The sequence below is a fragment of the Crinia signifera genome, chromosome 5, assembly GCF_055691185.1.
Source record: "Crinia signifera chromosome 5, ASM5569118v1, whole genome shotgun sequence".
NCBI classification, from domain to species: domain Eukaryota; kingdom Metazoa; phylum Chordata; class Amphibia; order Anura; family Myobatrachidae; genus Crinia; species Crinia signifera.
The window spans coordinates 244,011,172-244,026,054 of record NC_139221.1 but is presented as its reverse complement, the minus strand read 5'-3'; the positions used below and the strand labels follow the sequence as shown (position 1 = coordinate 244,026,054).

Genomic DNA, 14,883 nt, shown 5'->3' with positions numbered 1-14,883 from the left:
GTAAGCTCCTTAGAGCAGGGTCCTCTTCCCTCCTGTTCTCACAGTACCCTTCTTGCATTTGAATTACAGCTCTCTTACTCACCTACAATCTAAACCTGCACCCCTTCTCATTCACTTCCCTATATCACAGCTGTATTGTATACTAAGAATTATGCTTTAATTGTGTTATGTCTAATTCTGTGTACCCTGTACTGTTATATATGTCCGTCACTGCGTACCATTTGTGGTGCCTTATAAATAAAAAAATATAATATTATGAAAAATGTGAGCTGTTGGCCTTTATAACTGATATTTTGAGCATCTCTCAACGATTTTGGCATTCAAAGGGTTAAGCACAGAATATGAGTGATGCCTTTTCAAAGAGGTCTTAAACAACTCCACTCTTCTCATTGCAGCCTGCATTATACATACAACACGGTTCTCATTGCAGAACCTCTTCTATAGGGAGTAATAAAAACTGAATTTTGTTGTTAGAATCAAAATCTGTGTGTACTCTAGTCTGCAGGTAGGTTAAGTGCATAGCATTAAAGCCCTGTATCTACGGTGAGATATTGGCTAAGGGACAATTTTTTTTTTTTTTTTTTTTTTTCAAATCTATTTTGATGAAGAAATTCTGACTAAATGCACAATAGATTTTCACTAAGCAATTGTGTTTAACTAATGACATGACAGGGATGGCTAACCTTGACACTACAGCTGTTGTTGAACTACTCATCCCAGCATGCCCTGCATCAGTTTTAGCATGGCCAAATAGTCAAACTGATGCAGGGCATGCTGGGATGTGTAGTTCAACAACAGCTGTAGTGTCAAGGTTAGCCATCACTGTCATGGACTATCATTAGTTAGTGAAAATCTATTGTGAATTTAGTCAGAATTGCTTCGTCAAAATTCCTAATAAAAGTGATTAAATGTAGTTTTTGGTTGCAAGTTTCCAATCGCAGTACAAATAAAATTTGCAGTGCGAGTTCGTCATGAGAACATAATCACAGCTAATTGGATTGAGCCTTATTGCAGGGGGCTCATGTTGTATTCATATTTAAAATACAATAAGTTCACATTCTCTTTAAAAGGGGATTCAAATTAAACAGCCCATAATTTGTTTTAATCCGAAGGTGCAAGCAAAAAGCAGTGTCAATAGCTGACACTGGATAGGTCGCAGGTCCGTCTATGAAAAACTCCAGGCACTATATACACTAGAACAGAGTGCACGAGTCAACTCACAGCTAACTTAATCTGTCCCAAAGAGAACAGAGACTTCAGATACAATTCATGGGGATAACAATTCATGGGGATAAAAGGGATCAAGGGTAATAGAGCAGACATACCGAGATTCTTGTCTGTAGCACGGGATACAGTATCTTGGAGAGCTGGGGCATCTACACTTTCCTTGTTTACTTCTGCTGCAGGCTCAGATTTCTGTAACAAGGGATTTTTCTTTCTAAGCTTGGTTCCAACTTCATTTTCCGCTTGACCTTTTAAGTTGCTTCTTGTACTTTTCTTTCCTGTAGCAATATCTACAGAAACAAGATTAAGAAATCCCAACTCAGAAATACACAGATTTTTGCTGTGTGTGTGTAAAATGTATTTATATATCTATATAACTTCTGTGCATCACTATGAATATTTGATGTAGGCACTTTCCGATTCTTCAAGAACTGAAAATGTAATTTTTGGAAGCTGCATAAATTGATTACAGATACCCAGCTGATGGCTTGTGTTTGGTTACAGCTTCAGATGTGTCCTCATACATTTAGCCCCAATACAGCGCAAGATACCTGGAATAAGTGAGCAGCCGAGTCCCATGCAGTTGCAGTTTAACCAAAATGCATTGCGACTAGGACACACAAGGAGGCTGTGCTGATTGATGTGATATGACACTTATTGTGTGAGGGACAGTCTGTACACAGAGCAGAAAAGAACTTGAATAGGAAAAATGTGGTCTAAGAAATACTTCCTGTACAGATTCAGACAGTCGCATACAGTATACAAGTATCATAAAATGAATCAACAGAGTCTCCTCGTGCGGGTCATTCCGTGCCAAATCACACTTCGCTAAAATTTTACCTCACCAGATCGGATTTTGTTCAAAACCGAAAGCTAGAGAGAGACAGATATACATTAAATATATTTTAAAAAAAAATTCTTTATCTCATGCCATTTCCAAATTATGGCTACGATAAAAAATATAATGGTTGTGCATTTGATTTATTTATTTATTTTTTGAAGTCGCCATAGCAGCTCTCCTAATTAAGGATAGAGAGGTTGGAGTCGTGTCCGTTTACTGTTTTATGCCCTTTCATAAAATATAGAATACAAATACGTGAGGAAATACTTGTTATCCTAAGGACTGACTAATACAATGTCAAGTACTTCAATTCAACTTGATTTATAGGATTAAAAGAATGAATCCATGACTCAAAAAAATAGCTGGGTAGATTACAAACAATAATGGATTTTAATAAACTACCTTGTATTCAAATCTTACAAATATTTAACATAAGAATAGACCATTTCCTGAAATTTTTGTTGACCCCGAGATATTCATGGTAAAAATTTCAGTTTGAATTAGGAAAAAAAAGCCTAATTACGGTGAATCTAAAGGGGCACAGTCAAATGACACCACTGCCACCTCTCTAGCGTAAATGACAGAGCTGTTAAGGATTTGACTATATGCTGGTTGTGCATTAAAAAGATTTTTGAAAATGGCATGAAATATTTAACCCTTTCATCAATATTGTTGCCAATTGGCTACAACTACATCAGGAGTTTTTTTTAATGCCATCTCACTGTAAATCTGTAGGCCATTTGACGGACCATTACCATCTGGTGGCGAAACTAAAGTACTGCAGCCATGAAGAATTTTTATTTTATTTTAATTTACGAAGGCAATGTGACCCAAAAAGGATACATTAAATGTTGTATTTTTCTTAAACTACATACACACTCTCCATGTACCAAATTTGAACAAAATCTGAGCTGGTGAGGAAAAGTCAATTTGATACGGAATGACTGGTGCGATGATACCAGATGCTAGAACATTCTCGTGCGACATGGCGTGCCAAGAGCTGGTTTGGCACGGCTGCAGCAAAGATGTATGAGGAAAATTATTTTAACTGACGGTAGAAGTATTAATACAACAGTCTTCTTAATGCAGTATACAAGAGGACAGATATGGTCCAATTAGTCTTGACAATCGGTTATTCAGGACTGATGGATGTTGTGCGAAATGACAGAGCCCTGCAATCAGAGAGCTGCCGCCCCTTCATAGTGAAAACTCACCAACTGTGAGTCTGCGAATGCCTTGCAAAAATATATCGCAGCACGTTACAGTGGCAAATCCACTTGCAATACCATGTAATTATTTGTACACTGTGTGCAGTCTGTGCATAACCCCGACCCTACTCTGCCTGCGTGACAGAATCAGGCTTGTGGAGGTCGGAGAGGACCCCACGAACTTGCTTGCGCAGCTGTTTGATAATTGCTCGCCGTGCAAATTTGCATAGCATTGATCAGGTCTGAATAACCCCCATTCTCCCCACACACGCTATCATAAAACACATTTTGAAATCTTATATACCAAATAGAATTAACTAGTTATTAATTCAGACAATCACTAAACTTGTGAGATTTAACAATTCAGTGAGGAAACATGAAGACAAACCTTGTTTATTTTCAGCATTCTCAGTTGGCTGCGGCTGAACAGCTTTGCTTCTTTTGGATCGTGGTCTTAAAGGAAGAGACACAACATTTTGCTCAACATTCCGATTTCTTGCCTTGGCCTTTGATGGCATGTACAAGCTTTCATTTAGCTCTTCTTCACTGCTGCTGCTTTCAGCAGAACGGTCTTCCACTGGGTCATCTGTGGGCGGATTCTCTTCTGGATCATGGGCAGGCTTATTTGGCTGGAATGGCATGACATGTATGCTCTCCTCCAATACAAAGTCGTAAGCGTCACCTGAATTTACAGAACTGTTCAGTTTCTCCTTGGAGACTACTGGTTTGCTTGGTCCCCTTTCTCTGCTCTTTGATCTAGTCCTCGGTTTTGATTTTTCCCAAGGTTTTTTCAGCTGGGCACTCCCTGCTCCATCTCCTCTGCCTTTTCGGGCCTTCTCCCTGCCAGTGCGGGGCTCTTTAGTGCTTTTATTAAGTGCTGGTTTTGGTTTAGCCTCAGGTGTTGAACTTAATATTTCAGACACTTTCGTAAAAGGTAGAAAGTCTTTTTCTGGACTTGGATCAGGATATAGGTCCATTATTTCATCATTATTAGTTACCTCTTCCACAGGGACAATGTTTTCTTGTTCAGGAATATGGCTTACTAAACTGAAGTCCTGACTTTGTTCCAGTGACTCCAACTTTTCTTCTACGCAGATATTTAAGTTACAAGGGCGGCGTCTGATGGACACATTTTTAAGAAAATTCTTTTCACGTTTAACCTCCAAATCAGAATTTTCAGTCTCTGATATAAGATGACTGGAGCTAGATTTCACCCCTGATATAAACAGAACAAGAACAACAACCATTGTTAACTGCAAATTAGCTGGGGTGTACACACTATATTGTTGACTATGCGTGCTGCCATATGACTTTCCCAACCCCATCATCTGTACATACAGCTCAATCCAGACTATATCTTCAACATGCGCTATACTCCCTCCTGGATGTGGCCAATGAAGATATCTGAAGATTCTTTTTACAAAATCTTTCAGTTTTGTTTCGGAGTTCCAGGGAAATCATGAACGTCTGATAAGGTCATCTGTGTACCTACCTTTTAGTGACAACCAACTGAAACCCCTGCTATAAGTTGTGCATGTAGCCGTTCAATAAACAGCATAGCGTTCAGATCTAAACTAGACCTAATGTCTTGGACGTAGTTTAAGATTTAAGCTGCCCATAAATAAAAAAAAAAAAAAAAATTATATATATATATATATTTTGATAAGCCAGTTAATTTTTTTTTCAAGTCAGTATGTCTGGGCACAGCATTATCCCATATTGCCTAAAAACCTAGCAGTGTCCACCAAAACAAGCTGCATTGATCCATTAAACATTTTTCTGCTCGAAGCAAAGGCCATATGGCAAATCGGCAAGTCTATAGATTGCGTAGAATTCATGGGCTTAAGTCTAGTTTCAGCCCAGGACAGCTAATATGGGACTTATAGTTACTGTATCACAGCCTCAATATTTATAGTTGTGTAGCGACTATAGAAAATGTATTCATTCTGAGTAACATCCACCAACATAAATGTATTATATAAATGGCTAAAGTTATTTAGTTGAGCTTAGGGCCCAATTAAGAGAGAGTCCAAATAAGACAAGGTGGTCCCTTACGCCAGGTTCTGCCCCACGATGTGCATGCAAAATTGCAGGCAGATAGCTATAAGCCTAGCTACTACGCCAGAGGCATGCCGGCTATGTTTGGGCTGCAGCGGCTGGGTGTGGCATGTAGCAGTTGGCGCTGCCCTCCCCCTGAGCAGTCCACGCATGCTTGTCTGGACCACTCCTACGTTGTGGTCCCAGCCAGCAATGAAACTGCGATATGTCGCTCGCATGCGCAGAAATCATGGAATAGTGATTTCAGCACTACTGTGGCAAACTTTCAATATATGTTGGTATATTGTGTTCTATTTTTTTTTTACCAGTATAACATTTTTGTTCTTAGAGCTGACCTTTATTTAAGGTGTCTACTGCTGTCGAATCGTCAGAGGATTTCAAAAGTTCTTCTTGGAGATTTCTTTTACCAATAACAGAGTTTCTCTCTATCACACGCTCAAAGTTTGTACTTGCAACAGACACCGGAGCACATGGAAGTCCCCTATGACAGTCAAAGAAATGCAAATAAAAGGCAAACCCAATAACTAGTAAACACTGCTTGACTTATCACTAGCAGACCGATTCCCTATTGAACAATAGTGAAAGGATAAGGAGCTGTACAGATGCAGCAGAGAATTGGAGAAGAAGAAAAAACAAACAAAAAAAGGTGCAAGTTCTTATTACATCTCCCATCCCCCCCCCCCCGTTCTGTATTGCTTACAATTCAAGATTGAATGTCATTTTCCAAGAGTCAAGCTGGTGAAATTTGTTATAAACTCAGAGGCAGTACACATGTAGAAAGTTGCAAAAAACCCTCCGCAGACCGCTGTGTCCATCACGTTAATGGCATAAAGGGACCACAGACAAAAGTAGTGTTCATTGTAGCACCCGCCATCTTTGAAAACCAATGCAGTTCCTGTTCCCTGCCTGGGGTGTCGTTGTCTGCTGTGGTTTTTCTAGCACATCAGTGATGATATACAGACAACACTGTACTAGAAGCACTACAGCAGACAGCAACACCCCAGGCAGGGAAGAGGAACTGCATGGGTTTTCAAAGATGGCGGGTGCTAGAATGAACACTACAAAATGTCAAAGCAAACAAAAGGTCGACAAAGGACATAAAGGTCATGTTTTGTGTGTCAATTTGTAGATTTCATCATGTGGGCTCCAAATTAGAGTACCACATCCACTTACATGGTTCGTATGCCTCAGGCAAGGTATCAAGGATAAATCGCTGCTCTGTAACACTTTATTATTCCCAGTCCACATGGCTGGTAAAATACGAATATGTCACAAAACTCATGTCAACCTAGACACTATAGACCTTGTGCATGTCGATACCGCCCATTGCACACACCTCACAGTTAAAAACATGCAATCCTATATATCAAGTGGTACATTTGCCAACACAAAAAAAAAAAAAGTTTCCCCTGGTTGCCAAATTGAAGTCATTTTCTTGAATACCAAATAAAGTACAGCTTCAAATCTGATCAGCTGCTACAAGCGACACATTCACATTTGCTTTCATAGAAATCTTTGTAAGTTTATCACTAGCAGTTTGTCATTTGTAACCTTATCTACATCTCAATTGCAAGCTCACAATGTAGTTCCTCTATAAGTTGGGTAATAGGATTCTGCCATGTCTACACTCTTATTACAGATACCTCAGCTCTGTTCTTAACCCCTTCATGACAGAGCCAGTTTGTGCCTTCATGACAGAGCCCTTTTTTTCAAATCTGACATGTCTCACTTAAGTGGGGATAACTTTTTTTTGCTTTTACTTATCCCAGTGATTTTGAGATTGTTTTCTCGTGACACATTGTACTTCAAGTTAGTGGTAAATTTTGGTCGATACAGTCTGTGTTTTTTTGTGAAAAATACCAAAATATCGTGAAAAAATGGAAAATTTAGCAATATGCAAAATGTCAAATTTTCTGCTTGTGAGACAAATAATCATACCACTCAAAATAGTTAATAACTAACATAGACCATATGTCTACTTTATGTTGCCATCATTATTTCAACCCCCTTTTCATTTTTTTGGACACTAGGAGGCTTCAAATATGACTAGCAAATTCTCAAATTTTCAAGAAAATTTCAAACACTGATTTTTTTAGGGACCAGTTCAGTTCTGATGTGACTTTGAGGGACTTGTATGTGAGACACCCCCATAAATGATGCCATTTCAAAAACTGCACCCCTCACAGTATTCAAAACAGCATTTTGGAAGTTTGTTAACCCTTTAGGTGTTTCACAGGAATTAAAACAAAGTGTAGGTGAAATTTCAAAATTTCTTTTTTTTTGCAGAGTTTCAATTTTAATACATTTTTCTAACAAATACAGTAGATTTTACTAGAGAAATGTGACTAAAAATTGATTCCCCCAATTCTTGTGTTTTCAAAAATATCCTATATGTGGCCCTAGTGTGCACGATGACCAAACCACAGGCTTCATAATAGAAGGAGCACCTACTTGATTTTGGAGCCTCCTTTTTATGAGATTTTTTTTTAGGCACCATGTAGGTTTCTAGGCACCATAAGTGCTAAAAGTTAGGAACTTTCCCCACAAGTCACCCCATTTTGCAATCTACACCCCTCAGGGAATTCATCTAGGGGTATAGTGTACATTTCAAACCCCCAGGGGTTTCACCAATTTTGGTACAACTGGGATGTGAAAATGGAAAATTACATTTTTTTACACAAACATGCAGTTCTGGCTCAAAATTTTTCATTTTCACAAGGAATGAAGGAGACAAAGCACCCCAATATCTGTGCCCCAATTTCTCCCGAGTACGGCAATGCCTCAAATGTGACCAAAAAATACCAGTGGGGCGCATAGCAGGACTCAGAAGGGAAGGAGTGATTTTTGGATTTGGCAGCACAGATTTTGGTGGAATGAATGGTGGGTGCCATGTTGCATTAGCAAGACTCCCAAAGCACCAATACAGTGGAACCCCCCCACAAGTCACCCCATTTTGCAAAGTACACCCCTCAGGGAATTCATCTAGGGGTATAGTGTACATTTCAAACCCCCAGGGGTTTCACCAATTTTGATACAACTGGGATGTGAAAATGGAAAATTACATTTTTTTACACAAACATGCAGTTCTGGCTCAAAATTTTTCATTTTCACAAGGAATGAAGGAGACAAAGCACCCCAAAATCTGTGCCCCAATTTCTCCCGAGTACGGCAATGCCTCACATGTGACCAAAAAATACCAGTTGGGCGCATGGCAGGACTCAGAAGGGAAGGAGTGATTTTTGGATTTGGCAGCACAGATTTTGGTGGAATGAATGGTGGGTGCTATGTTGCACCAATACAGTGGAACCCCCCCACAAGTCACCCCATTTTGCAAAGTACACCCCTCAGGGAATTCATCTAGGGGTATAGTGTACATTTCAAACCCCCAGGGGTTTCACCAATTTTGGTACAACTGGGATGTGAAAATGGAAAATTACATTTTTTTACACAAACATGCAGTTCTGGCTCAAAATTTTTCATTTTCACAAGGAATGAAGGAGACAAAGCACCCCAAAATCTGTGCCCCAATTTCTCCCGAGTACGGCAATGCCTCACATGTGACCAAAAAATACCAGTTGGGCGCATGGCAGGACTCAGAAGGGAAGGAGTGATTTTTGGATTTGGCAGCACAGATTTTGGTGGAATGAATGGTGGGTGCCATGTTGCATTAGCAAGACTCCCAAAGCACCAATACAGTGGAACCCCCCCACAAGTCACCCCATTTTGCAAAGTACACCCCTCAGGGAATTCATCTAGGGGTATAGTGTACATTTCAAACCCCCAGGGGTTTCACCAATTTTGATACAACTGGGCAGTGAAAATGAAAAATTACATTTTTTTACACAAAAATGCAGTTCTGGCTCAAAATTTTTCATTTTCACAAGGAATGAAGGAGACAAAGCACCCCAAAATCTGTGCCCCAATTTCTCCCGAGTACGGCAATGCCTCACATGTGACCAAAAAATACCAGTTGGGCGCATGGCAGGACTCAGAAGGGAAGGAGTGATTTTTGGATTTGGCAGCACAGATTTTGGTGGAATGAATGGTGGGTGCCATGTTGCATTAGCAAGAATCCCAAAGCACCAATACAGTGGAACCCCCCCACAAGTCACCCCATTTTGCAAAGTACACCCCTCAGGGAATTCATCTAGGGGTATAGTGTACATTTCAAACCCCCAGGGGTTTCACCAATTTTGATACAAGTGGGCAGTGAAAATGAAAAATTACATTTTTTTACACAAAAATGCAGTTCTGGCTCAAAATTTTTCATTTTCAGAAGGTATGAAGGAGAAAAAGCACCCCAAAATCTGTGCCCCAATTTCTCCCGAGTACGGCAATGCCTCACATGTGACCAAAAAATACCAGTTGGGTGCATGGCAGGACTCAGAAGGGAAGGAGTGATTTTTGGATTTTGCAGCACAGATTTTGGTGGAATGAATGGTGGGTGCTATGTTGCATTGCCAATACAGTGGAACCCCCCCACAAGTGACCCCATTTTGCAAACTACACCCCTCAAGGAATTCATCTAGGGGTATAGTGTACATTTCAAACCCCCAGGGGTTTCACCAATTTTGGTACAACTGGGCTGTGAAAATGAAAAATTACATTTTTTTACACAAAAATGTACTTCTGGCTCAAAATTTTTCATTTTCACAAGGAATGAAGGAGACAAAGCACCCCAAAATCTGTGCCCCCATTTCTCCAGAGTACGGCAATGCCTCACATGTGACCAAAAAATACCAGTTGGGTGCATGGCAGGACTCAGAAGGGAAGGAGTGATTTTTGGATTTTGCAGCTCAGATTCTGGTGGAATGAATGGTGGGTGCTATGTGGCATTAGCAAGACCCCCGATGCACGGTGAAATGATGAACCTAATAATCCATCGATGTGTGGTATATTTTGAAACACTCCTTTATACATAGGCCGGGTTTGTCGGGGCAAGTTTCACAGTGGAAAATAGTTTCCTTTCTTATTCCCTTTTTATAGCAAACTTTGCACCTTTTTTGTGTCCTGCCCTTTCTTGCAGTGGAGGGGATTTCGTTGGGAAAATGCTGCCCTGGTACAATACGGGGGCCAGTACTAGAAGTACTGGGGCCCTCTGCCTGCTGATTCCCAAATGTTAGGCTCTTTATGACTTCCTCTTGAAAGTGCATAAATGTCCCCCTCTGGCCGGTAGAACGGAATAGCACGTAAGCGTTATACAGTGCCATCTGGATGATATACACGGCCAGCTTCTTGTACCAGATATTTGTTTTCCGCAGGGCACTGTACGGCTTCAGTACCTGATCTGAAAGATCCACTCCACCCATGTACTTATTGTAATCTAGGATACAATTTGGTTTTGAGGTGTGGGTACTGGTACCTCGTACAGGGATGGAGGTGGTACTGTCTCCATGAATTGTTGTCAGTATAAGGACATCCCTCTTGTCCTTATATTTGACCAACAACATATTTTCGGTGCATATTCCCCTGCTTTCACCCCTTCTCATTACTTGGGCAATGTGCGTTTTGGGGAGGCCTCTTTGGTTCTTGCGCACAGTACCGCAAGCTGCTGTACCTCTTGAACCAAGGGCCTTAAACAGGGGGATGCTAGTGTAAAAGTTATCCACATAGAGGTGATAACCCTTATCCAGGAAGGGGTGCATTAAATCCCAGACAATTTTTCCACTAACACCTACGAGGGAGGGGGGGCATTCTGGTGGTTCAATTCTTGAATCCTTCCCTTCATATACCCTAAACTTGTGGGTGTACCCTGTGGTGCTTTCACACAGCTTATACATTTTTATCCCATACCTTGCCCTCTTACTGGGAAGGTACTGGCGGAATTTAACCCTTCCTTTAAAATGTATAAGGGACTCGTCGATACTAATACATTTATCAGGGATGTATAGCTCTGCAAATTTGGCACTGAAATGATCAATGACCGGCCTGACTTTGAATAGCCTGTCAAAGGTGGGATCATCTCTGGGTGGGCACTGTGCATTATCGGTGTAATGTATAAATTTATGGATTGCCTCAAAACGAGCCCGGGGCATGGCCATACGGTGAAATGGGGTGCTGTACAGAACATCTGTACTCCAATATTGCCTAATTTGTGGCTTTTTTACTATGCCCATATGTAACACCAGACCCCAAAACGTCATCATCTCTACTGCATCTACAGGGGTCCACCTAGCAAATGATGACGTGGGGTTTTGAGCAATAAACTGCTGGGCATATAAATTAGTTTGGTCCACCATTAAATTTATAAAATCATCAGAGAAAAATAATTTAAAAATGTCAATTTCTCTGAGACCTGTTGAATCAAATTGGATTCCTGGGATGGCCAAAAACTCAGGAACCTGGGGCTCAAAATTGTCTGGTGGTGGGGTCCATACGAGATCAATTATTGGGGGGGGGGTCTCAGCTGCTCTACGGGGGCGTCTTTGAGGGGGTCCCTCATCATCAGAGGAGGAAGAGGAGCTTAAGACAAATCCTTCAAATTCCCCGCTTGCCTCACTTGCTGTGTCAGAGTCAGAGGCAAGCATGGCATATGCCTCCTCCACCGAATACATTCTCCTGGATGACTGGGACGACATTTGGGATGACATTTGGGATGCCATTTATATTTTTGTGTTACTGGTAGTGAAATGTTTCAACACGTGTATAGTGTAGGGGGGGGTACAAACTTTATTTCAACCCGGGGGGTATGTAGTGTGTATGTATGTAGTGCAGAAAAAAAAAAAAATAAAAAAATAAAAAAATTGAAGGGTTAAAAAAAAAAAATGGAAGGGGTTAAAAAAAAAAAATGGAAGGGGTTAAAAAAAAAAAATGGAAGGGGTTAAAAAAAAATGGAAGGGGTTAAAAAAAAAAAAAGGTCCTGCGCCAAAAATTGAGCACAGATGTTGGTCAGTAACGTCCGTCACTGAACAGCGCTCAAAGGCAACAGGAATTTGATTAAAAAAAAAATAAAATAGATCAACCCTGTGCCGAAAAAGCTGATCAGTGATGTACGTCACTGATCAGCGCACAGTGGCCACAGGACACACACAAAATCACAGTGTGTGTAAAAAAAAAAATGTAAAAAAGACCCCACAGCACTCACAAAAAATAAAAAAAGGTGATCAGTGATGCGACACTGATTACCAGTGAGGGGCAGCAGGTGCACAACCTTTGGTGGTACTGACAGGTATATATAAAAAAAAAAAACCTCTGCACCCCTAAAAAGTTGCTGATCACCTCAGATATAGTGATCAGCACAAAAGGCGGGGGCAGCAGACACAAAATTTAGCACTCTCTATCACTCTCTGTCACTATCTCTCTCTATCTCTCTATCTCTCACTATCTATCACTCTGACACTGCAGCAGCAGCACTGACAGGTATATCTATATATAAAAAAAAACCTGCGCCCCCAAAAAGTTGCTGATCAGTTAAATTATACTGATCAGCACAAAAGGGGGGGCAGCAGTCAGTTATAAAAAAAATATATAGCACAATCTGTCACTATCTCTCTATCTCTCTCTCTCTATCTCTCTCTATCTATCTATAGCTCTATCACACTGCAGCAGCACAAAATATAGCACTAGGCCTCTCTATCTCTCTCTATCTCTCTCTATCTCTTTCAGTTATATAAAAAATATATAGCACAATCTGTCACTATCTCTCTCTCTCTATCTCTCTCTCTCTATCTCTCTCTATAGCTCTATCACACTGCAGCAGCACAAAATATAGCACTAGGCCTCTCTATCTCTCTCTATCTCTCTCTATCTCTCTCTATCTCTCTCTATCTCTCTAACTCTCTCTCTATCTAATAAATCGCAGCAGCACAAGATGTCACAGGATGTCACAAGATGTCACAAGCATAAGCAATCTCAATGATCAGGTAAGTATTTTGGATGGGTTCTGGTCAGTATAGGCGGCAGCTGGGCACGGTGACCGCACTGCACGCTATTCCAGACCGGAATGGCGTCTGCAGTGCAGTCACCGTTAGTTTAAACCCCCCTCCATGGCTGTGATTGGTCCGTCGGTCCGACGAACCAATCACGGCCTTTGGGGGCGGGAGGGGTGAGGTGGGGTGACACCAGTGTCACCCTTACACCCCGCGGTGATTGGTGCTGTACTTTACAGCACCAATCACCTCCGATCCCGTGTCACCGGCGAACGTTATTCGCCGGTGACACAGAAAACGCTGTGAATGGCTGTTCACAATGAACAGCCAATCACAGCGATCGCCGACGGGGGGGCGGCATCGCCGCCCCCCCTGGGCATGCACGGACATGTCTGCTGTCAGGGACAGCAGACATCGTCCCTCTGTCACTGCGTCTCTAGACGCAGTGACAGTTTTAAGCCATGACGTATATATACGTCAACGGTCGGGAAGTACTTCCCGGCCATGACGTATATATACGTCAAATGTCGTGAAGGGGTTAAGGTATTGCCCCAAACCTACACAGTATTAACTGATGAAACTCACAAATTGTCAGCAGCAGTCCCAGCTGGTGGTGAGCACTTGTTCCCTACAGTAGATGGAGTGCTTGTGGAGTTCTGGTGTACAAAAACAAAGCAATTGACACAGTTATGAAATAAACAGCGGTATAAAAAGTGTCACAATGTCATTTTCATCATCAATGTATTGAGCAACGCCCCAATCTAACCCCCACCCCAACAGATGGATCAGGGAATCGGGAATATTTAATACAAAATATGAATTACTGAAATCAAAAGGTATTGACAAATCAGGCACTTTTACTAAATGTAATTTTCCCGATGATTAATCGCAGGCCATGGGCGGGGCATTGGGAGACGCTGATGTATGTGCCCATCAGTCTGAAGCAAAAAACATTTGAAGCAATAAACCAGGCGCGCAAGAACAATGTTTCATTATTCAAAATCACAAAGCAAATGAAAGCAAGAACCATTGCAGTTCCTGTATTCAAGTTGTCATGCACAATATTCGGTATCTGATACTCACGGAATCACTGGAACACAAGGCATGTGCGGGGCCAAGGAGGTTTGCAGTCTCTAACAAGTTGTGAGTGACTTTGGTAATAATTTCTCTCAAGGATGCCAATTTGGACTGGAAAGACAAAACAAATTATTTGATTCATTAAAGCAGCACATGGTATAAGTTTGGATAAATCAGGCCCTTTGTTTCCAAAACTACTTCTAAAACAGCAAGTCATACTTGCTTTTGAAAGTATTAAGCTACAAAACATTTAACTAATACAGTGCTTTTAACACTCCCTTATAGCAAAACGGTGGCAAGGCATGCTGGGATTTGTAGTTTCACAACATCTGGAGGGCCACAGTTTGTAGACCCATGGTCTAGGAACATCTGCATAAAGCACATTGGTAATCTGCACTGACAATGTGTATATAATAGTGTTCATTCTAGCACCAGTTATCTTTGAAAACCCATGCAGTTCCTCTTCCCTGCCTGGGGTGTCGCTGTCTGCTGTGGTGTTTCTAGCACAGCACTGGTTTGCATATAAGTGCTGATATACAGACCACATTGTGCTAGATGCAATACAAACAGCAACACCCCAGGCAGAGAAGAGGAACTGCATGGGTTT

The 14,883-nt window shown here is 41.2% G+C and overlaps 1 protein-coding gene across 3 annotated transcripts in view; it reads right to left on the bottom strand.

Moving 5' to 3' along the window:
* Positions 1-14,883, bottom strand: part of SGO1 (shugoshin 1) — a 31,142-nt gene that overhangs the window by 7,459 nt on the left and 8,800 nt on the right. For all 3 annotated transcript variants that reach the window (XM_083188750.1, XM_083188751.1, XM_083188749.1), the window contains exons 4-8: positions 14,283-14,387; positions 13,785-13,855; positions 5,667-5,812; positions 3,662-4,489; positions 1,326-1,514 (exon numbers count right to left, since the gene is read on the bottom strand). In XM_083188750.1, coding sequence (XP_083044876.1) covers positions 1,326-1,514; positions 3,662-4,489; positions 5,667-5,812; positions 13,785-13,855; positions 14,283-14,387 — 1,339 coding nt within the window. The remainder of the gene's footprint in view (positions 1-1,325; positions 1,515-3,661; positions 4,490-5,666; positions 5,813-13,784; positions 13,856-14,282; positions 14,388-14,883) is intronic.